The sequence below is a fragment of the Ammospiza caudacuta genome, chromosome 8, assembly GCF_027887145.1.
Source record: "Ammospiza caudacuta isolate bAmmCau1 chromosome 8, bAmmCau1.pri, whole genome shotgun sequence".
In the NCBI taxonomy this organism is placed as follows: domain Eukaryota; kingdom Metazoa; phylum Chordata; class Aves; order Passeriformes; family Passerellidae; genus Ammospiza; species Ammospiza caudacuta.
Genome location: NC_080600.1, coordinates 35,115,621 through 35,141,973, shown reverse-complemented (window position 1 = coordinate 35,141,973; position 26,353 = coordinate 35,115,621). Strand labels below are relative to the sequence as shown.

The 26,353-nt window shown below is 40.0% G+C and overlaps 1 protein-coding gene across 1 annotated transcript; it reads left to right on the top strand.

The window, feature by feature from the left end:
* Nucleotides 1–2,616: 2,616 nt before the first annotated feature.
* Nucleotides 2,617–21,833, top strand: CFAP221 (cilia and flagella associated protein 221). The gene is made up of 25 exons (XM_058809761.1): nucleotides 2,617–2,726; nucleotides 4,228–4,409; nucleotides 4,826–4,926; nucleotides 5,915–6,001; nucleotides 6,107–6,202; nucleotides 7,087–7,187; nucleotides 8,117–8,220; nucleotides 9,119–9,278; nucleotides 9,740–9,860; nucleotides 9,947–10,058; nucleotides 10,278–10,386; nucleotides 11,118–11,205; nucleotides 11,705–11,794; nucleotides 12,655–12,750; nucleotides 13,964–14,054; nucleotides 15,628–15,755; nucleotides 16,210–16,290; nucleotides 16,695–16,802; nucleotides 16,916–17,077; nucleotides 18,539–18,697; nucleotides 19,083–19,177; nucleotides 19,729–19,818; nucleotides 20,021–20,140; nucleotides 20,921–20,950; nucleotides 21,539–21,833. Exons 2-25 carry the CDS (start codon nucleotides 4,274–4,276, stop codon nucleotides 21,660–21,662), a joined length of 2,589 nt encoding a protein of 862 aa, XP_058665744.1. The 5' UTR covers nucleotides 2,617–2,726; nucleotides 4,228–4,273; the 3' UTR covers nucleotides 21,663–21,833.
* The last annotated feature ends 4,520 nt before the right edge of the window (nucleotides 21,834–26,353 follow it).

The window sequence follows — 26,353 nt, the reverse complement described above, 5'->3', positions numbered from 1 at the left end:
CTGTATAGTCTGAAGAAACCACACTGACAACGCTGCATCATCTCGCTGGGGCGCCAAGTCCTTCTCTCTCTTCCTTTGGCTGAAGGAATATTTTATTATTCCATTCATATTGAAGCATCTTCCCCTGAAAGCCAGCACTCTTTCTTGCATTTATGTAATTGAGAGAGCTTTGCTTCTGAATGTACTTTGGAGTGTGGCACTTTTTCCAAAATAGGCCCAGGAGTGTGGAGAGTCAATGTTGGATTTAAACACCAACAGTGTGAATTAATATTTTGTGATCACCCCCACTTTATTCATGTGCAGGGTGAGTGTTTGAAAGAAGATGGATGCAAAATAAAACCTGGGGGATTCTCACCTGTTCAAACCATTGCTTGACTCACAGCAAATGTCAGCCCAGTGGGACAGACAGGGAGAGCTGGGAAACCTAACAGCAGCAGCAGACTACAAAGAATTATTACCAAGATTTCACAGAGTCCCAAATGAGATGATTGTTTAATGAAGCAATAGCTGTGCGCATTTGCTTTTATACCTACTATGTATACCCCTCATAAATTTGTCACAGCTGGAATTTCTTTCAAGTCTCTATCTGAACCAGGAAAGAAACATCTGAATTTGCTCTCACCATTTCAAAAGACTTTTCACTTTAACTTTAGGAGTAAATAAAAGAAACTGCTTTGTACTATTCTGATTGTAGGATTGTTTACTTATCAAACACTAACCAACTTTGATTGTAAATATTTATTTATTAATACTTAAAAATTCCATTAGTGCTTGAAACAACTAAATTTTCTCCTCCCTTTGCTAAATAATTAAATTGTTTGCAATGACTTTACTACAGCTTGACAATCAGGTCAAACATTTTTCATCTGACATTTGGAATAGAGAGAAACTGATGCAAGAATCACATATTTAAACCCTGCTTAACATTCTTTATTTATATCAGCCTTCCCAAGGAAATCTGAAGGTTTGTTGGCTGATAACTCACTCTTTTCACCTACCTTTCCCACTTATTTGCTGTTCCAGGAAACTTTACAGAGTGCCTCTCCAGAGGTGCACCATGTTCAGACCCTCTGATGTGGAAGCAGACATGGTTTTTGGTTTGCACTCAGCTATCACTATCCAAACAGACTGATGTACATGTGAATTTTGAGGAGAAATATGCTCTATTTTACCTCTATGTTAGAAAAACTGAAAGTGAACAATTTTATTCTTAGAATATGAAAGAAAAAAACTCATTGTGGAAACAATTCTGGCTTTCTATATTAAGCCTATATTTAAGATATCATGTCAAGGGTATAGGAATAGTTTTTTTCTAACCATAAGCAATTACATCTTACTAAGTATGGGAACTGTGTTCTGGGATCTGAACTTTATGATCTGAAGCTTTTCTTGCTTACGTTTTTATCCAAAATGAATGCACCACTTTTGGACACATTTTACCCCTGTGTTAGAAAAACTGAAAATAAATTATTTTGTTCTTAATCCAGATCACCTCTCTGAAGGGGAAAGGAAAAAAAAAGGAAGAAAACTGTTTTCTTTGCTTTCCCTTCTCCCTTGTACCCATTTAGGGGAAAACCCTCATAATTTATGGGTGGTATGAAAAATACACTGAACAAAGGTTTCCAGGAGCACTTTCCAAGCGATGGTCCTTTAATGCTGAAAGCAAGAACACAAAAGTGAGGAAGAGAAAGGAGATGGGAGGGAAAGTGAAAAAGAGGGTTTTTAAAAAAACCAATATTGTAGTAAAACTTTCAAAATCTGTTTTGAACCAAGTAAGAACAATTCAGGTGTTAATAGATGAGAGTTTTTAAAGGGAAAGAAGTGCCTCTGCTCTGTCTGTAGCCACACTGGGAATACTGAAAACGATGCTTACTGGGGAGAAGGGAGGAAAGAAAAAAAAGAAAAAAAAAAAAAAAAGAAAAAAAAAGGAGAGAGAGAAGGGGGGGTGTTTTTTACTCTTTTTTTTTTTTTTTTTTTTTGTACTTTTCGCCGTCAGAGGACCCAGAGTGCCGCTGTTGGGATCCTGCCCAGCCCAGCCGCGAGTGGTGCGGCCCAGCGCGGCTGCCCCGTTGCCGAGCGACCGCCGCGGGGCCGCCGTGAGGGCCGGGCCGGGCCGGGCCGCGGGGCTCCGGGTGGGCTGACAGGGAAAACCGGGCTGTGTTGGGGCTCCGGGAGGGCTGACAGTGAAAACCGGGCTGTGCCGGGGCTCCGGGAGGGTTGACAGGGAAAACCGGGCTGTGTTGGGGCTCCGGGAGGGCTGACAGGGAAAACCGGGCTGTGTTGGGGCTCCGGGAGGGCTGACAGGGAAAACCGGGCTGTGTTGGGGCTCCGGGAGGGCTGACAGGGAAAACCGGGCTGTGCTGGGGCTCCGGGAGGGCTGACAGGGAAAACCGGGCTGTGCCGGGGCTCCGGGAGGGCTGACAGTGAAAACCGGGCTGTGCCGGGGCTCCGGGTGGGCCGGCTGGGACAGCCGGGCTGTGCCGGGGCTCCGGGTGGGCCGGCTGGGACAGCCGGGCTGTGCCGGGGCTCTCTCGGGCTGGGGGCTGTGGCGGCGGCAGGTACGGGCTGTGCACAGCGATGCCTTTTCCAGCCTCTCGCAGCTGTAATGGCTTTGCACCGCGTCCTTCGGTGTGGTGAGGTGTGCGAGGAGCTCCGAGACGCGATAAGGCATTAGAAAGCCCGAGCGCTGGCAAGAAGGGCGATAACCTGGTCTGAGGGCGTTTGGGGTGAGTTTTGCCATGGGCTCCCAAGGTTTCCCATTTCTACTCCCACACACACGCAAAGTCTTGAAAGACACAGGTGGAAAATTTAAGAACATCAGGTCTTCCGTTATTCCAGGACCTTAAGGATTTGTCCTGTGTTAGCCCTTTGAGCAACGCGCAGTGTGTTATTGAAGTTGGTGAGCCATGATGGCACCGTCACTGTAAATTACTCAAAAGGTTATACCAGGAATCCTTTGAGGAGACTTATGTCTGCCTACACCTTTTCCAACCTTGCATTCCTGAGGCGGAATGCTGACCAGGAGAAGGAGGGTGGCAGTGGTGTAAATTAAAGTTGGAGAACACAAGTGGAAAAAATGTAAGCTTTATCCTTATGTTTAGAATTTTTTTTGCAGTGTTTTTTGTCTGAGTTTGGTCTTGCTACATCAGAAGGAATTTACTGTTGTGCACAATAATGCAGCCCCTCTTGCAGGTTTTCTGTTGTGAGTGGAAAATTTGTGCTTGGTGTTATTGAGTGGAAAATATTATGAAGGCCAGGGTCCTAGCACATTATTTTAAGCTTCTTGCTTATTTATTATTTAATACTGTACAAAACCATAAATCAAAACAGCATTTTATGAGCTTGAAGCACCTCTCAAGTTGTGCTTGAAAGATCTAAAGCAGACTGGAAAATCAAACAAATACCAGAGATGAGACCATAAAATGTAATGGGGGAGGTGGAGTAATGATTCCACTTTGAAACTGTTGAGCGCTGCCTACTTGAGGGCTGAAAATCCCAGCATGGCTTTTGAATTCAGTATTTGTTCCAAAAGTATTGTGTCTTTGTCTCCATGCAGTTCTTCAGTTCATACAAGAGCCAAGGGCTCTGTGTGCTCTGTTTATGACGATAGTTGCTGGTGGATGGTTCATGCTTGGTGTCTTTATTATGTAAAATTTTCACTTGTCATTAGAGAAGTTTATGTTCTGATAACTCTGCATACTTAACACAGGGTCTGTAATGTCCGTGGCTTTCTGTGTTTACAGTTATCTTCCCTGAACAAATGACCCAGATGATGCTATCCAAATGAAATATTCAAATGCCAGATTTCTTATCCCTCATATTAATATTTAAAAATTAAAAGTTAATCTGCAAGTTAACAACTCAAACACCCAGGAGAGATTGAAAGAACACATCTGCAGAAATCAGTTGAGATAGTGGAATTATCAGAACCTGCTCCCTTCCTCTCTGCTGGGGAACATGAAGGAAGACAGAGATATTATGTACAGACCTGAAAGGGAAAAAAGCCCAGCAAGCCTTAGAACAGGTGCCCCCTAAAAGGCCTTGCAGTGGGAGCAAGGTTTCCTGGAATCCTTCTCTCCTTGTGCTTAGCACACACAGAGTCATCTACTTCAGCAGGGAAAAAAAGTAGCTGCCTCTCCTAAATGTTTTTAGGCAGTTTTAGGCAACAGATAGTACCAGTGTGAAAGAAGATATATTGATCATTATGTTGTTTTCATTTGACCACAGACACTGAGGAATTTTAGTGCCATTGAGAGCCTGTTTCTGTCCTAACATGGACCTGGTTCAGTCAGCCTCCCCAGACATCACAGTCACTCGGGGGTCCTTGAAGAAAGTTCCCAGTGTCCTGAGCAGCCTCGTGGAGGAACCTAAAAAAAGACCTGCTGTCCCCCATCACCTGCTGGAATCAAGTAAGTTCCTGCTCTCTGACTGTTCCCAACCTTGTGGCAATTCTAGGACACACTTGGTTCATTTTTTTTGCAACTCCCATCCTGTTGCTTAAATTGCAGCTTCCTGAGAGCCTAAATCATGGGAGGGGTAGTCAGGAAAAAAACAGTGGCTGTGCTGATCCTGGCTGGCCCTAAAGTTTTGGGTGGCTTGTTGAAGCCATGATGCCAAGAGATGAACTGGTGGCAGGATCATGGATCTGCTGGGGTAGTGGATGGTGCCATAACTTTCCATTTATAAATTCATGCCTTTTTAAATGAAGAAATAATCTCTTTTTTTCCCTTGCTAATAAATCAGTATACAATAACTAGACTACTTAATGCAAGTACCACTCATGTGTGTTTCTGGTCTTTTTTTCTCCCTGTTTTGTGATCTGTAGAGATTTATTCAGAGGGTCAGAGGAGCAGGGTTGTGCAGCCTGAGCCTGCCGTGTTACACTATGGAGGGTATGAAATTGGAAAACATCATCAACAGATGCTGGTAAGTTCTGGAGCAGGGACCCCTTGGGGCTCATAAAAGGACAGCAGAATCTGAGTTGACCCCTTGTGGTCATGAGGCCTTTGCCCTGTGGAGTGCTCTTAAAAGCAGCACTTAAATTCAGTGGTCCTGTGGTAACAAAGAGATGAGTACCAGGCTGTGAGCATCACCCTCCTTTATACTCCCTGTCTGTATCAGTGTTTGTGATATGTGACTTGCACATCATGAATAGAGGATTTGGGCTTTAACTCCTCAAGAGACTTGCTTTCAAAATGTCCTTGGACTGTCACTGTGTCTGCAAACATGTTTACTGGTGGGAAAGTTTTGAAAGCACCTCTGGTCTTTTGCCAAGAACAATTTGTTCTGAGAAAGGAAATTCAGTGCATAGATTTGATTGCCTTTCCTTGTGAATGGTTTGGGTATTTCCTTTTCTACTCTCTGCTTTCCCTTTGTGTGCCTTTGTTATTCATGTTTTAAGTGTATTGAGACTGAGGTTGGTAGTTATATTGGACTAGGTTCTCTGAATGCAGTGAAAGTAAACAAGTGCAGGAGGCTTTGCAGGCTGAACTGTCACTGTCCAAAAGTCAGTTGGTTATACACCAAAACAGAACCATGAAGTATTATGTAATTCTTTTTGGTTCAGATGTCTCTAAAAGTGATCAATAAGTTGTTTGTTGCAAATAAAATATTTGTTCCTTTTGCATATAAGCAAAACAGCATCTGAATTTGATTCAATAGTAGCATCATTCTAGCAAAACTAACTGTTACTCCTTGGTTAAAAATTGGGACTTGTTTCCAAAGAATAAAAATGCAGGATGTAAGTTTTGCATAGTTTTATTTTAAATTCAGACCATATTTAGAATTGTTTCTGCTAAAGTAAAAATTGTTACTTCTTGCTATGGAAAGTTTTACAAAAAGTTTAGTTGGTATTCTTAACTGACCTCTTATATTGTAAAGTGTTTTGTGGTTTTTGTTTTCTTTTGTTCTGCAGAAGCTGATAAATATTTCTACCAATGCAGTAAACCTTCACATAATACCACCCCAGACAATGTATTTTCAGATCAAATACAACAAAGCAGTAAGTGCCAGAAAGTCCTCACTCTGCTCTTTGCATGCAGCACAAGTTTTGTGCCATATAAGCAGCTTTTACATGGCTTTTCTCTTGTTTTGGGTCATTTTCTAGCACCGGCTTGTCCCTGGTTTGTCCCTTGTGGTCACTGTTGATTTTTGCCCTGATGAGTGGAGGTATTACTATGACTGCATCCGAATTCACTGTGAGGTGAGCATTCATTGCAAAACGTGGTTAGAGTTGTAATGGAATAAAACAAATATTAGAGCATAATGATAAAGGTTTAGTTAATCCTCTAGAGACACATAGGTTTATTCCCAGTGAGTCTTGATTGGAGTATTTAACTTAAAGCATTAAAAATTTTTCTCTGCAAACATCCCAGAGCAGTAGGCAAGATTATATGACTTATTCTGCTATTCTTTGCCAGTAGATCAGTCTTTGTGGCACATTGATGTAATGACTTAGATAAGCAGCTCAGAGGAGCTCTAGAAATTTGTATAAAATATGGAAAGAGAGAAAGATACTGAAAGCAGGTGGAATATTAATGGTCTGAGGCACAACTCAATGATAATTTTGAAGATGTTTTATGCCCACTTACTGGCCAACTACTAGAGAAACTTTTTATTTCCATAACAGGCTGAGAAAGTTGGGGCTGTTCAGCTTGGGGAAGAGAAGGTTACATGAAGACCTCATAGCAGCCTTCCAGTATCTGAAAGGGACTACAAGGAAGCTGGAGAGGGACTTCTTCATCAGGAACTGTAGTGATAGAACAAGCAGTAATGGGTACAAACTGAAAGACAGGAAATTTAGGTTAGATATTGGGAAGAAATTCTTTATTATGAGGGTGATGAGACCCTGGAACAGTTGCCCAGGAGGGCTGTGGATGCCCCAAGCCTGGCAGTGTTCAAGGCCAGGTTGGATAAGGCCTTGGTCAGCCCAGTCTAGTGTGAGGTGTCCCTGCCAATGACAGGGGGTGTTGGGACTGGATGATCCTTAAGGTTGCTTCCAACCCATAACATTATATGATTCTATGATTTACTAATTGTAAGATATAAATATTTGCCCTTGTTTGTTTTTTGTTTGTTTGTTTGCAGGGAGATGATACCTTAGTTATTCCCATGCATGCTTACCCTACTGTGAATGTTGTAGAATTTCCATCATTTATAAATCTGTCTGATGTATCAATTGGTGAGAGGTGAGTTAAGGACAGACATTTGTCTACATTTTGCAAGACATGCCCGAACCCATTTTCCTCTATTCATACAACATAATGTTGAAAGCCTTAAGAAACTCAACTACCACCTGGACTGCAAAATAATTCCGTATATGAACAGTTTCAGGTGCACATTCACCATAACATAAATGCTGTGCAAGCTAAACATATATGAAGATGGGCTGGTTATTTTTGCTTCTTGTATTTAAAAGTATTTAATGAGCTAGACTTCATTTTACTTTGCATGGATATAGCACTGACTGTTCTCATAAACTAATCTGTAAGAGATGTTAATAGGAACTGAGAAGGGGAAAAGGAGAAGGCAGATTCTGTTTATTAGGGCCTAGTTGTGCAGTATATTTGCTGTATTAGTTGTAATTATGATGATTTCTGAAAATTAGGCCCCAGCACCATTATTTCTACAGTGGTTGAAGTTCAGTCATTCTGATGTGTTGGAGTTTTGAAAGTTTTCAGCACTTGCTTTTCTCATTGTCTTTCATGAGGAGGGCCATGGCAAAAGGCTGATTTCTGGTTCTGTACTCATTGTTGCTCCAGTTTGCATTGTTTGTACTTGCTAGATGTTACAGTCTGTAAGAATTTGAAGATGGGCATAAATAACCTTTAAAAAGTAATTTTTAAAAAATTTTCCATAATCAAATTATGTATGAGTAGGAGAAAGTAATGTCCAACATTCAAATCAAGATTTAACTCTTATTTCCTGGGGGGATGAAAGATCTGAAATATTTTGCTATTTTGGAACAGTGAGAAATTATGATTTTTACATTAATAAGTAACATACCCCTCTGAATGCAGGTAAATTAGTGCATGGTGTGTATAATACAATTTCCCAGCTTGTAATTGATGAACAACTGTACTTTGATTAACATGATTTTTCCTTTCTCTCTTTTCAGTAAGGAGTATGTTATCCCCCTGCAGTGCAGCTGTCCCATAGATTTTGAATTCCACATTGATATTATTCAGCCTCACAGAGCCTTCACTGTCCAGCCAACATTTGGTAGACTGACTTTAAAATTCTAAATGTTAAATCTGTATTTATTAGGTGTAATTACTTTGACAGTGTATTCAGTGCTGTACAGAAAAAACCTTTTCCTCAGGCAAAGCTTTTGCAGGTAAATGCTGCCAGTCATTTTCAGCCTCATGGCAAATAGCCATCTTAGCTGTAAGTTTCTTTAGGCAATGCCCAGCTTTGACAAAATCCAAAATGTTCCAAATGGTCCATGCAGCTTTTATTTTCCCAGAAGAATATCCCTGAAATAGGGTCATCCCAGTAAAACTTAAGTCAGACATTTTGGTAGCCTGAAACTAAAGCTGAAGGCCATCTGAAAAGCACTAAAATGTTTCAGCTCCTACTCAAAGCCATTTTGCTCAGAGTAATCATAGTATCATACAGTCACTTAGGTTGGGAAAGGCCCTGAATGTTTAGGGATCTGAATGGTGATTAAAGTGTTTGAGAAAATATTGGAATAAGTAGTAAGGAAATAAGGTCAAGCAGAGACAGGTAATGCATCAAATCCAGATGAGTCCCCTAGCTTGGAAAAGCTCAGAGGAATATGTTTATAAATGCTTTGCCCATGAAAGCAGAAAGTGCCAAAGACTTAAGACTAGCAGATGCAAGTGCAGAATTTCTACATATAAACAGGCAGTCATTTTCACAGCAGTATGAAATATTATAGCCCTACTGTCAAACCTCTCTGCTATTGCAAAATATCTTCTATTATCTGGCAGCAAGACATAGTTTTTGGAAGATGCTTTGAGACCAGAAAGATTTTCCATGCCTACTGCCACCATTCAAACAATTAAGTTGTTTTTAAAAAGTGGCCCAGAATGAGTTCCAGTACACTTAAGTGGGCTCATGTTATATGGACTCTTATTGTTTTTTCCTCTAATCACAGGAATCATTCCAGCCAATGGAAAAGTCAAAGTAACTGTGAAGTATTCCCCACTGGAGTATGGAACAGCACAAATGGCAATGCAGTTACAGATTTCAGAGTTTCACTCAAAACCCTATGTGTGTGTATTCACAGGAACATCAATACCACATGTGGCTCTGATGTATGTGTGGCTGACTGGTCTTGGAGTGGTTTTGCCCAGTTCTAAAAGATATTAATGTTATAGGATTTAATACAATTTTACTAAGATCTTTTTAAGCAAAGTCTTAAAAAGCAAACCAAAATCTTTTTGGTTTTTTTGGAGACTTACAATGCACTGAAGTAATTCTACTGTTGATACATGTACCTGCTCTTTTACACTGTTTGATTAGAACATCCTTCATTTACATTAAATAAAAAAAAAAACAAACAAAATAAATATAATGAGAAGTTACATATCCTTAAAGAAATGTGAGCATCCTCAGCTTCTATCATTCCCACTTGTCATTCTTATTGTTGAGGCCTTGCAAGATGCAGGGGGCTTTGAACCTTTTGGACTGTACTTAATTTTTTTGTGAAAAAATTAGACTCATATGTCATTTAGAGAATGCTTATGAAAGGAATATGTGTCCTTCTGACATCTAGAAAAGAATATATTGATGAACAACAAAGTCATCCAGAGAAAAAAGCTGTGTCTGGAAAACCTGTGTTGTGGAGAAGAGACCGGTTCAGCCAACTACAGTCGAAGCCTGTTCAAAAACTAAAGGTGTGAAAAGATAATAATTACAAGTACTTTTCTGGGCTGGAAATCTTCCATGATTCTGTTTCTTCCTATTAATTTATATCTCATAGGAAATTGAATACCAGAACCTCAGATTCCCCACAGACTTGTCAAATCCGTATTCTGTAGCTACTGTTTTGATTCAGGAACCAGGCAAATTGAAGTTAAAGGACGTAAAAGAAGGTAAAGTAATTAAGCAGCATAAACTTGGTCTTAGCATTATTTGTAGCTCTGATGAGGAGCTTGGCTTCAGAACTGCTGATGTGATGTGACTGTTGTTTCTGCGAGAACTCTCTCCTTAGCTTTATGTATTAATGGGTACAGTTATGTTAATGGATGTTTTTCACAATTAAAAATCCAGTCTAGACTGAGGTGTGATATGGCTTTCTGATGTTCCTGCAGCCCTGTCCCAAGGCAAAGAAGGAAAAAAAACAAGGCAGATGAAGGATGCTATATTTCAACTAAAAGTCAAACAAAATGTTCAGGAAGAGGAAGCAAATCATCTAAAGCGGTAAGTGCTAGTAAACCATGTTAATTAACCATGTTAACAAGACTGGGATTTGCTTAACCAAGGCCTTTATGAATGATGCATACAATGTCCACTAGTGCAGAATGCTGCCATTTTGTGTCTCAATACATTTGGTTTAAGCCTTAATTACTGATGTTTTATTTATTTTTTTCTCTCCTGCTTAAGAGCAGACTCAGTAGCATCCATAGTAGTACCCAATGAGGGCTTTGATTGCCTTATTGTTCCATTCAAAAAGAAAGCTGCTGAAAACCTGGTTTGCCTAACCTTGTTCTCAGGCATCTCATCTTGTGCCCTTAAGGCCAAAGGAAGATTTTGTCATGGCTGTCAATAAATTGAGGATAAAATGAATAATGGAGTAAGAGCAGAATTACACTTGGAAGTGTACAAAAAACATGTAGATGCAGTGCTGATAGATGTGGATATAGTTTAGTGAAGTGTCAGGCAGTGTTAGGTTTATGCCTGGACTCAAAGATTTTAGAGGATTTTTCCAGCCTTAATGATTTTATTATTCTGTTGTACATCAACTGGTGCAAAGCAGATCACAGTTGGATCTTTAAGCACATGATGGTTTCATTTGAAATCCACAGATCATCTCATATGAATGTCATGGACACCTAGGCACCTCAGGAAGAGGGGAGTAAGTCTGCTTGCCTTTGAATAAAGCAAACTGTGCATTAAGTGAAGCATTTTTCTTGTCTCCACTGTAAATGCAGGCAAGTTCACAAGGGAAGTGATCCAATCTCTGCAGAGCTTAAAAAAGAGATTATTGAAAGCCGACAAAGGGAAGAAGAGCAATACAGGGTTAGTCTTTGATGTTTTTTTCTGTTAATTTAAAAATCACACTTATACTTTCATATTATGCACTGCACTGTGAATGTATCAAGCTCTCTACATGTTCAGTTTTTCTTCATTAATTAATGCAAACCTGGGGTAGTTGTGCTTGTAACTGCAGTCATATCTTTATTGTGCCTGTGCATCACTGTTTCAGGGGTGTTTTTGTCTTGAAGGTAGACAGAGAAAAGGGTAAGGTATTATGAGAAATGTAACAATATTTGCCCAAGTGAGCAGATTTGCACCCGTGTTTCATTAGGACAGAGATTTGATTGAAACTCAGACCTGAAAAGACATTATTTTACTTTGTTTGACTTGCTTAAGGGTTGCAATAATCACACCCTAAAAGGGAATGAAGTCTGTGTTTCATTAAACACCTCCAGAATGTTGCATTGTGAGTTTCCCTAATTGTAAGGGAGGAAATAATTCACTGGATGCTTTGTGCTAATGTGATTTTTCTTTAAATTAGCTCCAAAGAGGAGATCCTATCATAGAACAGGAGTTTCAGAGGGGTGAAGTAGAAGTTTCCTCCAGACGTGTTACCCGGCATGTTAACCAGGTTTGTTCATATGTTTCTAGAGCCTGCTATATGCATGCTAAATTATCACCTCCCAAGCTAACAAATAGCCATAGATGTTTGACACTGAATACTTTTCCTCCTGATATTGCTGTTTCTGTGTCAGTGCCTTATTTCCCATTTTACTTTTAGGTAGGGCAAGCACCATGCTATGTGCACAACTCATCTTCTAATCTGCTCTGAGAGTCAAGTGGAAATCTGCAGGCCTAATCTAAGATTTATATGGCTTGTTTCTGAAAGATCTCTCAGGAGCTTTCTCATGCCTCATTGTAAGGTTAAGCATATCACAAGATTTTCAACTTTTACCTGCAGGTCAGATTGACAGGAACCTTTCTGGTACTTAGATTTTTTTGCACTTCTCTTTGGCGTCTTTCACTCTTCTTTGGGTATGTGCCATTATTTGAGAAAGAATACTGGTTTTGCTGGGTGCCTGATTTGAGTCCTTACAGCTGTTTCAACTTCATGTCTGTACAAGATAAAGTGTGTTTTTGTTAGAGCCCCTGTCCATTGTCTTTGCTGTCCAACTGCCCATGGAGTGCACTGCAGTTCTGGTCTGTGTTGGTCATTTGTGTGGAGGCAGACCATGCCACACTATCTCTGCATTCCCCATACTCCACCTGCAAATACCTGGTGATTACCTCCCACTAAGCCCTGCAGTGAAGGTTTCTGGTTAGATGCCAATGCTGCAAATATTTTCACTGGACCAATTTCAATATTTAGAAATAACATACGTATTCAGGTCAAAGTGTGACTTGGGATGGAGAAAAATTCTACCTTATCTAGTTGTAAAAAGGATTGTCCTTTCTCTTTTCTGTTTCCTTTTTAAAAAATACACTGTGCAGCAACCAAGTGTCCATCCCACATTCGACTTGCTCCATAATGACCCTTGGGACAGCAGAAAGAAGATGTTCAGGAAATTCCAGCAAGCAGCATACAAGGTAAAGTGAACAACCAGAATGCAGTGTGAGGGCATGACACCTGGGAAACAGCATAAAAGAACAAGCAACCAGCATGGGAGGACTGTTCACATCTAGGTAGGGATTAGGTAACTTGATAAATGTGCCCCTACCTCACCAGGAAATAAGGATCTGAAGTAAGTTTTGTATTCAATTCATCTTTCATATTGCAATTGATACTAAACAAATGCAGATAAATTCAGAATTTTTTTTTAAGGAAAAAAATACTTCTGCACAAAAAAGATTTAAAAATGCATATAGAGTACTGCACCCTGTTTTGGGCCCCTCGTACAAGAAAGAATTTAACAAGCTGGAGTGAATTCCATGTAGAGCCACCAAGATGTTCAGCTTTAGAGCAATTTCTCTGTAAGGAGACAATCTGGAGAAGGAAAGTAGAGGGAGAAAACAGCACCTTCCAACTCCTCTGAGGTTACTGATGATAGAGGATCTTTACAATGGTGCATGATGGGAACATGGGAAGCATCAGATAGAAATTCAAATAAGGGAGGTATAGACCTGGAAACTAAAGGCTAATCAGTAAAACCACTTATTTCATTTGGTTTCAGTATTATCTAACATCACCACTGCTCTTTCCTCAGTAAATCTTAATGGAACAAGCAAGAGGGAAGTATTCTGCTCTTCTAGTGTCCGGTTTGGATATTCTTCAATCTATTAATAATACTGAGGTCTTGAAATTAAATACTCTCTTTTATTGTACAAATAAAGAGGTAACCAAATGGCCCCATCTGGTATTAAAACTGAGGATTCTTTATTTTTTCCATGTAGGGTATGGGCAAAAACACAGTGCAGGTTGTTGTTTACTCATTTTCAGAGCTACAAAAATTAATATGGCCCTGGTTAACTGCTTGTATAGTTATATGACTGTAAACACCAAGCTAGTTATATGACTGTAAACACCAAGCAAAAGACATAGCAAAAAAAAAATAAAATCTGATTAACCTGTAAGACTAAATTTAAAAATTTAACTGTATTTTTTGTGTAATGTCATTATAGAGTTGAGATCCGTTCTACATCTTTCCTTCCCACTTTCTCTGAACAGAAAACTATATTAAAAATTCTCAAATAGAGATGTCTGAGTGAGCTCTGGAGAATAAATACGGGTGTAACATATACAGTATTTCTATGGCTGCAAATCTTAGGGTGTTTGACTTCAATTTAAAAATCATTCTCTCAGATTTTGGTTCAGATTCGTCTAAAACGTTTGTTGCTTCTGTTGCGTGGACTGCCCAGGGAGGCCAGAGGTCTGGAGGAAGGCTCTGGGTCTGGTAAGGATTAGAAGAACAAGTTGATATTTTGGCCATGGGCTATGATAATTCAGGTTGTGCTGCAGTGTGTCTAGTGCATTACCTGTCTGGTGCAGTGTGTCTGGTGCAGAGTTCTTATAAAGGAGTGTTCCAGAAAGAAATAGAAGTTTGACAAGGTAGAGGCATAGAGTGGATTGGATGGCCTTTAAAGGCCATCCAGTCCAACCTCCCTGCAAGAAGCAGGGACATCTTCAATGAGAGCAGGTTGCTCAGAGCCCTGCCCAGCCCGACCTTAAATGTTTTCAGGAATGGGACATCCACCACCTCTTTGGGCAACTTGTTCCAGTGTTTTACCATCCTTGTTGCAAAAAACTTCTTCCTTATATCTAATCTGAAACTGCCTTATTTTAGTTCAAAACCATTACTTCTTGTCCAATGGCAACAGACCCTGCTAAAATGTGGAAGTGGCTGTAGTCAAGATACATCTATTTTCCATACACATTATTTACCATGTTTAAGAAATGTGATTAACTATTCTTGGGAACCTTGCAGTTTATCTACTTAATAACAGGGCAGAAGCTGTGGATACTCCATCACTGGAACTGTTCAAGGCCAGGATGGGTGGGGCTTTGGGCAACCTGATGTGATGATAGATGTCCCTGCCCCTGGCAGAAGGGTTGGACAAGGTGGTCTTTAAGGTCCCTTCTAACCCAAACCATTCTGTGGTTCTGTGTGTAGGCCTGAGGAGCAATGAAAGGACAGATGGGACTGTGTGAGAGACAGGGAGATGAACAGATCAGGTGGAGCCCAAGAGGTGAGAGTCACAGGATGACAGGAGCTTACTGCAGGGGGGATGGAAGGGGGAAAGACGCCTGAATGTGATGAAGGCAAGAGGTCTGAACTCAGTGAAATGAGACAGTAGGAACCATGAGACACATTGCCAGGTAGCCAGTACTGGGTTGAGTTTTTGTCCTCATTGTTTTCTCATAGAAGTGTTTTTAATCAGTTGGGTTTTTTTACATGGGAATGAAAGTGCTGGTCTGGAAAAGTGACTTGTTATTTAACATCATAGAAGAAAACTGGCTTTGGATGGGAGTCACTGTTGGGTAAATAGGAGACAGAGAAGATTTTGAGTCTCCTATTTCCCACTGCCTTCTAGACACACACAATTTGACAGCTCCTGAGACACACTGTTCCATATTAGGTCTTTTCCTGCTTCTACAATAGGGACTTTTAATTCCCAGGATGCAGGAGATGCAGAAATACTGCAAATAGAAGGTGTAATGACATTTAGTGTAAGAGAGGCCTCTGACTTGTCTCAGCCTTGCTGTGAGCCATGCTGGAAGGAGTGGGCTGTGATGTCTTTTTAGGAAAGGGGAAATTAAATCTGTCAGCTATTCAAGGTATTGTGCTCATATTTTATAGATGTGACATTTAAAGTCTTTAGGAAGTATTACTTTACTTTTTATATTTAAATTTCTAGACATCCTGGTTTAGGAAAATGTTAAATACATTTTGTGGCTTGATTCTATTTCTGAAACAGTGTATTAAGATACATTACAAAATCTTAATATTTGGTTTCCACTCATGACAGAAAGCAGGAGTTTCAGCAAAGCAGAGAAGAGTGAAGAACATAAGGACTTTTCTTCCAGAATATCTGAAGATGATATATTGCCTTTTGAATTCCCCTTTTACAGGTCCCATGAACTACACAATTATTTGGTAGGTGCAGTGACTTAGATATTAGTCAGCACTCTAGAATTTTTAGAATAGAATTTTGTTGAAAACATTGGCCCCAGGGCTGATAGTACTTTTATTAAAATTTCACAGTGTAACTGGTGTTCTGGGGTTCTGGCAAATTAATTCAGGACCTCAGATTTACTAAGGGTTCTGCTGAAAACAGTAAAAAATTTTTTTTCATTCTCTTAATTGTATCCTAGAATTGTGAGCAATACATTAATGCTCAGAGTTAGTTAACATCCATTTTTCAGAAGCAAAGACAAAAATAACTGAAATGCTGGAGTCCAAGAAAGAACAACAGAAATATCAAACTGTAACAAGTAAATATTTGCATAATTATTTCCATATGTTTTCAATTAACTGTGTTCATGGATTGCTGCCAATACAAAACAAAATGCCCACCATATTACTTTTTTTAAATATTGTTCTGTTTCAGGCACCTGATGCTCTTGGCCCTGTTCCTATTGAATCTGTAGACGTGAAAGTTGAAAACATTCTTCCATTTTATGACTTGAAGGTGAGTCAGTACACCTGCCTCATGTTTCTCTTTCCTGTGCAGTTAAATGGCCTCTGCACAGCCCAGTAAAAATGTTGCTTTAATAAGGCTGTATGATTTTTAGCATGCTTTTATTAAAACCAAATCTCACCAGTTTCCATGAGTAACCAATTTACAGCCAGCAATATTCCCCTCTCTCCATTCAGAGATGAATCACCTTAGCTGAAATTATTGTATCTCAAAGATCAAATTCCTGGTGAAGTATGGCTTCTCGAAGTTTTGGTTGTGTACCATGTCCTGGGAGTGTCTTTTACCATGGAGATGTGATGCATCCATGATAAAGCCAAATGTTCCACTCCATTTATGAGTTAACTAGAAGTGATTATTGTCACTTTCTGCAGCACATCTTTTTTCTTTGCACTTAGGTTCCTCAGCATTGCAAGATTATGAAGTATCAGCCCTTTAGTACACACTATGCAGCCACAAGTTACAAACCTGTAAAACTTTCCCGACCACTGAGGCAGGGAGCCCAGGTAAAAAAGTCACTCCCAACCCCACATTTCCACATTTGATTATTTTTGCACCAACATTTTATACTGAAAGATTTACTACACACTAAAAATCTTTGATGTCTGTGTTTTTCAAGGATGAATTGATTCAAGTGACTCCTTCTCCTTCTCCTGAGGGGCAGCTCTCCCAGAGGAGAGATTTTGACAAAGAAGCAGCAGAAGGAGATATCAGCTTGTTAAGCCTGGTTCCTCCCCAAGCTTTAGTCCACCCAAGGGAGAGCAACCCACTTCGCATTTTTGTGAGTAGGAGTTGGCTTCCATAAAGAACCTAAGAAAGGAGCAGAAGTGTGCTTATTTCATCAGAAGCCTGATGTGGAATTTGTGGGCAGTTTTCTTACTCAGATTGGTTTTAAAGCTATCCAGAGTGAGAGTAATCCTTCATGGTGCAAGCTCTGATATAGAGGAATCACAGAGCTCTGATAGGAATCCCAGAGTTCATCCCACTGAGAGGGACACTATTTCAGTTTAGAGTGGATTTTGATCAGTTCAGGGGAGGGATGATACGACAAAATTGCAGTGAAAGCAGGGAACTGGAGACTGCTCCAGTCTGACACTCCACAAAGGATCAATGATCACAGGATTTCTGGGAGCACCATGGAACCCCTCCCTTCTTCTCCATTTGTTTCCCCATTTGGATGTTAGAGGAAAGGCCATGATCTTGGCATCTCAGTCCATCTGTAACCTCACATTCTTTCCCAGGTAGGTAGGATAGGTGCAGTCTTTTCCTGCTGTTCAGCTAGGTGACTACAGATCTGCCTAATCTTTGGGTAAACAGAAAAGTGAAGTCAAACTCTACTCACATTGCATCCTGCTTACAGTTTCTAAGAGTTCTCACAGCATCCCAAACCACATTCCCAAGCTGTTAGGCACAGAGATTCAAAAAATCACTGCCTCTTGAATGGGAGGGTTTTCTGTTACAGTTGTCATGTAGATTGTGCCACAGCTGCAGGAGGTATTTCCCCCAGTGCAGCACAGCCTGGAGCTCTGGAGGTGCCTCTGAGCAGGCAGAGACAGCTGTAGGGCTCAGTGCAGGGCTGTGCATGGGCACAGGCAGATCTCCCACCCAGCATGGCACTGTGCCTGCTGGGGGTGGCTCTGGCTCCCAGCCCTGCCCACTGTGCTGGCCTGGTGACCTTGGCATAACATCTCTGATGCAGATTTGTCCCCCTCACACACAGCCAGGACTCCAGTGGACGTGCTGATGAGTTCCTCTGTGCATCTCTTTCATCCCTCTGTCACAGCAGTGTGAGAGCCAGGCACAGCTTGATCCCACACTGCCCAGCACTGGGCTTTGTCCAGAAACAGATGCTAATGCAGGGAAATGGATGGCAAAATGTGAAGCCATGTGTGCTGTGGCTTCCACCATAGCAAGTCCATTTTCCCTTCTTGGATTCTGAACTATTCAGAGAATCAGCAATGGATTTCAGAATAATTAGGCAATAGTTTTTTTTCTTCCAGACTGGGAGACAACAGCTAAATTGCTGTATTTTAGACAGTTGGGAGCATGAATAAATCAGACAACACTGTAGGATGAGGGGAAGATACAGAAAGTGAAGGATCATACTAAACAGAGCAGTCAGAGTAAGACAAAGCTGTGAATCTGAGGAGACTACATTAGTTGTAAGAACTGAAAGTTCATTAATTAGATTTGTTATGGTACTCAGAGCAATTTATTAAAATAATCTCTTCATTGTTTTTAGAACCCCATTCCAGGATTAGTTCCATTTTTACTTCCTTTGGCCTATTGTGAATCAGATATTGAATATCATCTTTGTCCTCATCCAAAATATGCTGTTACCAAGGAATGCCCCAGAGGATCCAGTATTCCAGTCACACAAAAGAAATTTCTGGATCACACGGTATGTTGTTTTGGGTTTATTGTATGAGTACCTGTCTGGGGTATGTTCTTCCTGAGAACTTGCACTAAGGAATCAAAATGGAAGGTGGAGTCATTCTAGATAGAAAATATTTTCAAATATAAATTATGTATGCACCTAAATAGTCAGTACATGGGCCAGAATAACTAATTCTGCTTAGGCTTTACCCATGTCTCTTACTTATGCCTTCATGTTTCTTTGCTCTTTCCATGTGTTCACTGTTGTATTTTCATGTCCTTACAGTGATGGAAGGATCTTTGAAATATATTCAGCTCCCCAGATTCAATTCTCAGCCAAGATGCTCTGTCCTGTAAGCCTCTCTGCATTATATATTGGAGGTCTGATTGTGTATCACTTGTCATTTCAGGAAGTGATTTGTGGAGTAATGGAATGGAGAAAATTCTCACCAGTGGAGTATTCCACTTTTTCTAACATTCCCATATTGTCAAATACAGTACTTAGGTAAGAAAGAATTTGAAAACACAAATCCTCTGTTGAAAGAGGATTTGAAAGAATTTGAAAACACAAATCCTAGTTTCTGCTGCCCATAGCTATATTGATATCACTAGTCCCACAAGTGAAAGTGGGCCTACAAGTGGAATTAATTGCTGCTCAGAAATCCAAAACCAACAGGAAATAAACTCCTACTGAACTCCTAGAAGGGTGGATTAAGAGCAATATCATTAAAAGAAATGCCTGTCCCAGGAAGGAGAATTCCAGTCTGGGCTTTCTATAACATCTCTCCTGAAAGCTTGTTGACTCAGTCCTAGAAGACCTCAGGAGGTACAAACTCTGTCTGTAAAACCTTTAACTTATGGACACTTGCACCCAGTGCTAGCCAACATCTCTCAGGCTCACGTTCTCTCATATCACAGCAGTTTCTGGTGCAGCCAGATTTTCCACAAATATTTAAAAGTACATCATCTTCATTGTAATTGCAACTGCTGTGAAGCTTCAAAATGTGAAAATACCATTAGTATTAATACATTAAACTAATACAATTTCCATCACAGGGATCCTTACAGTTCAGATTTGCTTCCAGCAGATCTACCACCAGTGCTGAATGACTTGCCTGAGAGAGACAAGGAGAACATAATTGACCAGTAAGTTTCTCCTCTATTCTGTACATGCTGTTATTGACTGTGTCTAAACCACTTGTATGGATGTGTCAAAACCTGTTCCAGGAGATCCTCAAAGGCAAAGGCACAAAGTCTCTTTTGCATAAAACATACTTTTGTTCTTGTTGGCTAAAAAAACACTTTCAAAAGGACAAAGGCAAATTGTTCATCATCTTATTCATTTTAGTGAGACAGATGAAGCTGCGTTCAACATGATTCTTACTCCAGAGATGGTGAAAGCTGAATTTCCGCAAGTTGAGGGGGCACTCTCAGAAGAATATGAAGGACAGTCAATAAAAATAGAAAGGTAGGTATATTTTGAAATAACAAGAGAGAAATGGAATCTAAAGTCAAGCATCAGAAGTTTTCTCAGAATTGCATAGAGTCATACTGAGGTGCTCTAGGGGCTCCATCACAAGTGCAATGCAGACCTCGTACTTTGAGCAAATTTGCACTGCAAATTCAGTCTCTGGATTTTACTTCAGAAAGCATTGGCCTGGATCTCTGACTATGGTTATATCAGCATGATCTAACACTCAAGGCAGTTTGCTTGCTTTCTCAGAGATGTTCAACATTCTTGGACCAGCGACTTTTGCTTTTCATTGACCCTTTTGGTTAGATATTTATGCATGCTGGCAGAGAAAAGGGCCCTTAGAATTTCCCCTTGGCATGGTGCTTTTTTCTCTGGCTTTTCTTAGGAGTGTTTCATGTTTGCTCAGCTCAAACTTCACACTCTCCCAGCTCACACCACAGCAGGCAGTGTGGGTGGCAAGTGTTGCAGAGCAACACAGGTAAAAGTGCTGAGTTCTAACCTTGGAGCAAGTGAATTCATTTCTGTCCAACAGTTATCCCCTCTTTAAAGTTGCCATGATGGGGCTTAGATACCAGGATGTTCAAGATAACCTCAAACTTTCAGAGCTATCAAGAGATTTGAATGTCTGCTTTACTTTTGCACGGGAAGAATTTTCTGTAAAAATATAGATACGTTGCACTCGGTGCTGGTTTTTACATTTTATGACACTGGTTGTTAGAACATGGGGATTTGGGACAGCTTGAGTAACTAAAGAGTGATCTTTTTCTCCCACAGTGATATAGGGCTGGATAGTGCTTTCCCTGGGTAAGTCATTTTATAACATTCTTTCTTTCTTAAATCTTAGATGTTTTCAGGAAAAAAAATTAAAATAATTTTCAATATTAGACAACTCTGGGTGTTGATATTTACTTGTTGAAATCTTCCCTATTATTTTGGGTTTGTAAAGAGGGAAGCAAAAATTTCTTAGCAAACAATGAAGTCCCAATCCTTTATGTTGTCACCGAAAGATTCTTTGTTGTTATTGAGGGGTTGGTGTTTCACTGGGTGACAGAGAACATATTGCTTCTCTACAGCAGTTTTGCCCTTAAGGCAAACCAGGTTTTCATGTGGCTGCCCTTGTTCTGGCAATCACAGCTTGTGTCCCTACATGGATAAAATGTAATAATCAGTTTGTGTTACCTGTCAGATGGTTAACTTTTCTGACTAGCCAAACCAAGAGTTAAGTGTTCTTTCCAGTTTCAGTGCCTTTTCAGTTCTGCATCAGTAATGGAACACCCTGTGTTCATTATGAGAAAAGAAATCACTAGTGCCTCTTTCACTGGATTTTGAAGACATTCCTAAGTATTTTCCCTGATTATTATAAATACAAATGATGCTTTAAATTTCTTGCAGAGACCAACAAAATGGTCCAGATGGACATTTTCAACTCCAGAACAGTGAGATGGGAGAGAAAATTCAAAAACATCTGGAGACATTGAAGCTGAAAGCATTTAATAAAACCCTTATTCTGGGATAAAAATTATTTTACAAAGTTCATGGCCTGGCCCTGCTTATCCTGTTAATGTATGAGGCCTCTCCTGTCCCAGCTACATTTACTTTTGTTCAGTGAGGTCAGCAACTTCATATGCAAAGAGAAGAGAACCACCAGTAATGCCACCTCTGTCAAGGACTCTCACTGTGCTCACTACCCCAAACACAATAATCACTCCAGTGAGAAACCTCATCCTTGGACCTGCTTATTTTGTTGTGGTGTGAAGGACCAGAAAACCTTAATACCACCATGTAAATAGTTTGGTAATTAGTTTACAGCCCACAGTTTTCAAATAAAATGTGAAAAGACCTCATGACGAAAATTTTCTGATTTTGTTTTTTTTTAGTTCTGACCTGTCCTTGAATTTTTGCAGGTAAGTTGCTAAATAATCTCAGACTTGACAGTAAGCCATATATTTGATATTTTTAAGGAAAAGGAAGGCTTGAACACCATTACTGTCTGCAAAGACAATGTCCAAACAAGTCTCATTGGCTGTTCAGGGATTTAATTCAGTGCACGGGTCTTGGCAAAAGCATGCATGGGTTGAGTGAATGAACGGCAGAGCCTCATGAGAAACCTGTAATGCTCTGGGTGTATTTCTTAGGAAAGGAGATTTCTCGGCATATCATCTTGCAGCTGAGATGTCTCCTACTTTCTTGTCAGCAAGCTGGACTTGAGACAAAATTGTTTTTATCCATAGTGAATTGATTGCTCATTTTACAGAGTGGTCCAGGCTGTTTGTAGTGAAAAGCACAAATCTTCTGTGCTAAAAGACATGGAAATTGCAGCAATACCCACTGCATTCCTAGGACCCATGCTTCTTTCCAGGCATACTTAAAGCACCTAGGAAAAGAAGTTTATTTCAGAGAGTGATCAGTGTGGACAAGCTGTAAAAAGCCCAGGGAGATAGAAAATGGGAAAGCAGGGTGAAAAAGCTGTAGATTAGCCTGTACTATACTAGCTACAAACGATCTCTGCTCACTTCAAAGAAATAAAAAGCTGTTAAGTTTCTGCTAACTGTCTAATTGACAAGGGATTGTTCAGAATGCAGGTCTGGATATCTGCAGATTTCTCTAACTACAAACAACTGCCTGAACTTGTACACATTGTTTTTTTTCATCTAGGAGTTCTGAGGGAAGCAGTTGATCTTTTAAGAGATGAGCTAAGAGTTGAGTATGTCTTTTAACGTGACCATGACAAAAGCATTATCAGAGTTTACAGTGAAAGCATTCACAGTTCATAATTCACTGCTTAGGTAAATCAAACAGATAATTCTTTGGAACTGTTATCTATCAGCTAAATATCTAGTCTAGTAAAAAGTGTCCCAGAACAACAGTGATTAAACAAAGTTAATCTCTTTTTCTTCCAGCAGTATCACACTGCCTCCCTTCTCCAGAACAGTTTCCTGGTCATCCCAATGGAAATTAATCATGCTTCTCCATTGTCCAGCGAAAGACACCGACCTTTCAAAGACATCAACTCCCTTTCTGAGAAGTCATCCTCCTTTCTATGTTTTAAGGTTTTTAGGGGCCAGGTTTCAGTGTTCAGAGAAGGTAAGAAAATCCATTATCTTGCACTAAAATCTTCCTAAAATTCAAAGGGACTGATGGCAGTGTGCAGATGTCCGTGCTTTATATCCCTCCAGGTTATGGAGGTGAGAAACCATCAGAGCCAGTCCAGCTATGTCTAAGAACATGAAATTTGGCTAAATTATCTGAAGTCTTAAGTTTTCATGAGACCACTTAAGTCAACCCCTGGTTGACTACTGAACACTTTCAGAAATGGGACATAAACCTTAAGAATTATAACCTGCAGTTGGTGGCTTTTCACAGTTCTGTGTTCAGTGTTTGATGTAAAGGACTGAGATGTTACAGAAAATTAATTGGAAGGAAAAGGAATGATATAATGGAAAATGTGCCTTATTTGGGGAATCTAAGGGCTGCATTTTTACTGATGCAAGTGGGAAAGTCAAATGTGTAAATTGATGTGCAGAATGTGCAGACAAGTTTACTTCCATTCACTACAAGTAAAATTGCTACTGCTTCCCTTGTTTGGAAAGGATTAATTGGCTAAATGACAATGCAGCCGTTTTACTAATTAAGATATATCCATTTTGCCTGAAAAAGCCTGTCCAATTAGCAAGGTTAATAAACACTGACTCACTCTTCAGCTTTTCTCCCTCTTATTACATAAATTAGCACTAACCTCTAAATCAAATAAAAGGTACATTTTAAAAATTAAGAAAATGTTACTGTGGAAATGATCCATGAGCTTAAGTGCTCAGTAACAGGATTATTAATCTCACTTACTGTTCCATGATGAGAAAACCCATCAAGGTCTTTAAAATGTAAATTAATTATGTTTTATTAGAAGGCTGTGAGGAAAACAGCAATGTGTCTGATGTAAAGAAATGGGTGAATTATATTCTCAGCTCATAAGAATATTTCATAAACTAAAGAAACCTTGTTACCTTTGAATTTGTAATGCAAGGTTCAGTTATTCCAAGGTCCAGCTGAAGGTTTTTTTATCATCTGGTCTTTTTTCTGCACAGGTTTTCTTCTGTCTATGCTCACACTGCATCCTTTGCCTTATTGAAACACCTCAAATGCTTCTCTCCAGCTGTTTAACCATGGAGAACTTTAGCTCTTGCTGAGCTCTCTCCTGCTCTTCCTGTTTAGTTGAAAACAGCAGGCAGGTTCATAATTTATTGGGGGATATGCAAATGGTGTAATTTCCTTAGGAGGCTGGATAAAGGTAGAGAATAAGGACTTCTCTGTGTACAAGTGTGGGTAAATTTCTTTGTAAATGTTATTGTAAAGTGCTGCTCTGCAATCTGTGAGTACATAAATTCTTATGGTTCCTTTAGAGACACCAAACAGCCCACATGAGGGATTCTATGATCTTTGAAAATCACAGCTCTCACTGATGTACCTAGGTTTTGTACAGAAGTCATTTTAAGGCAGAATTGGTTTAAAAGTTGGAGTTTTTCCTCTCTGTTTTCTGCTTCTCCTGTTGTCAGTCTGGGAACCAGCACTGGTTGCTTGGAATAAGTCCTTTTCTTCAAGCAAATGCAGCTTGATATGACAGCTTTCTCATGTTGGAATCCATAAAGTTAAAGGGTTTTTAGGAAATGGTTAAAAAAAAGTATGTAGGCCTTAGATTGGAGTTTTGTTAGCATTGCAGAAAAGTTTCCCATGCAAGCAGAAAAGTTTCCCAAGCAGTAGACATGACAAATAACAATAGGCCTCTGTAGAATTGGCTTTAAGATGGCAACAAGGTTATTTAATGTATATCTTTAGAGGTTAGCATGAATAGAACTTTGTTCTTTGTCTCTTATGAACCAGTGTTTGTTTTAGCTACGATTACGTATGTTTTATAAGATCGGATAGAATGCTTGTCAATATGTGTTTTCTGTGTGCGATTGGCTGAAATCTAGACTGAGATGATTTTATGTATTTCTGTATCAGCTCTCCCAGGGAGGACATTTTGGGGTGGATCAGTGAGCTGTCATGTCTCCATTTTGTATTTTGAGACTGATGTGCTGGAAATAAAAGCAAAAATCTCTTCACTGGTCTGGTTACAATGTTATCCACATTTGGATATTTTGCCGCGGCCTAGTGGGTTCCTTTTTTAAGATGTGGGTTCCTGACACAATTGGACTTATATCTACCCGTCCCCCGCAATATTCTCAAAATATTTTTGTTGTTTTGGGATTTTTTTCCTGAAGTATAAAAAGCCTTCAGAGAGGAATCTAAGCAGTGACCAGTGTCTGCAACTGTTTGGTCTGGTATGGAATCAGCTCTTCCAGCCTGAGCACCTCCTTGGCATCCTCCAGCTCTGCCTGCTGCCAAAGTGTGGTCAGTGGTAGCAACTTTAGTGTGGGGCCTGGAGAGCCATCAGGAGTACAGTGCTATAGCCACACAATCCTTCTCTGGGCCTTGTGGTTTTGGATATTGTCAGTAGCAGGGTCTCTTGAGTTGCTCAGAAGGACCTCCTGTCATTCCCAGGAATGCAGTTCCATTCATATCACTCCTACAGACTGAAGGACTTGGTCAGAATTGTCTTCTGAGTCTTCATTTTCTCAAATAATCTATCATTTCTCCAAAGCTGGAATTGGTCAGAAGTCTCCCATAAATATTGCTGTACGGAGCCATTCATTGGCTGTGTTCCTCTGTGTCCTGCAAGAAAGCTGAATTTGGCCAAAAAAGAAGCCAGGCACATCTGACAGGGCTATCTTTACCACTTGACACCTGCAGAAGGTAATTAGTCGTGAGGGACCTACCAGATGATATCTGTATGACCGCAGCAGGGACTTGAAAATTAAATCAAGCAGCTCCTGAAAAACTCCAGGTGATTTCAGAGCACCTGCAGGAAATATTTTTCCAAAGCACTGGTACATCAGAAAACATCCTCTGATGAGTTTCTCACTTGTTCCAGGCATGGTTTAATTCCAGCATGTTCATGTTTTACCATCCAAAGGTTACACTGTGTTTAAGTGAATGAGAACTCTCCAACGTGAAGAACAAAAACATGTCCTTCTGCCTTTCAAGAATTAAAATTTCCAGTTCAGAACCCAAACCTATTTTTAGCTGAGCACATTTTTAAATGGTTACAGTTTTTCCTTATGTTTCTAAATACTTCAGTCAGTTTCTCTGAGTTTTTAATTGCACAAGAGA

Excerpts from the sequence above, each read along its gene's own strand:
- CFAP221 (XM_058809761.1), top strand. The coding sequence starts at position 4,274 with ATGGACCTGGTTCAGTCAGCCTCCCCAGACATCACAGTCACTCGGGGG. Across the intron at positions 10,387-11,117 it reads GAAGCAAATCATCTAAAGCG|GCAAGTTCACAAGGGAAGTG; the intron begins GTAAGTGCTAGT and ends CTGTAAATGCAG. Across the intron at positions 12,751-13,963 it reads TCCAGCAAGCAGCATACAAG|ATTTTGGTTCAGATTCGTCT; the intron begins GTAAAGTGAACA and ends TCATTCTCTCAG.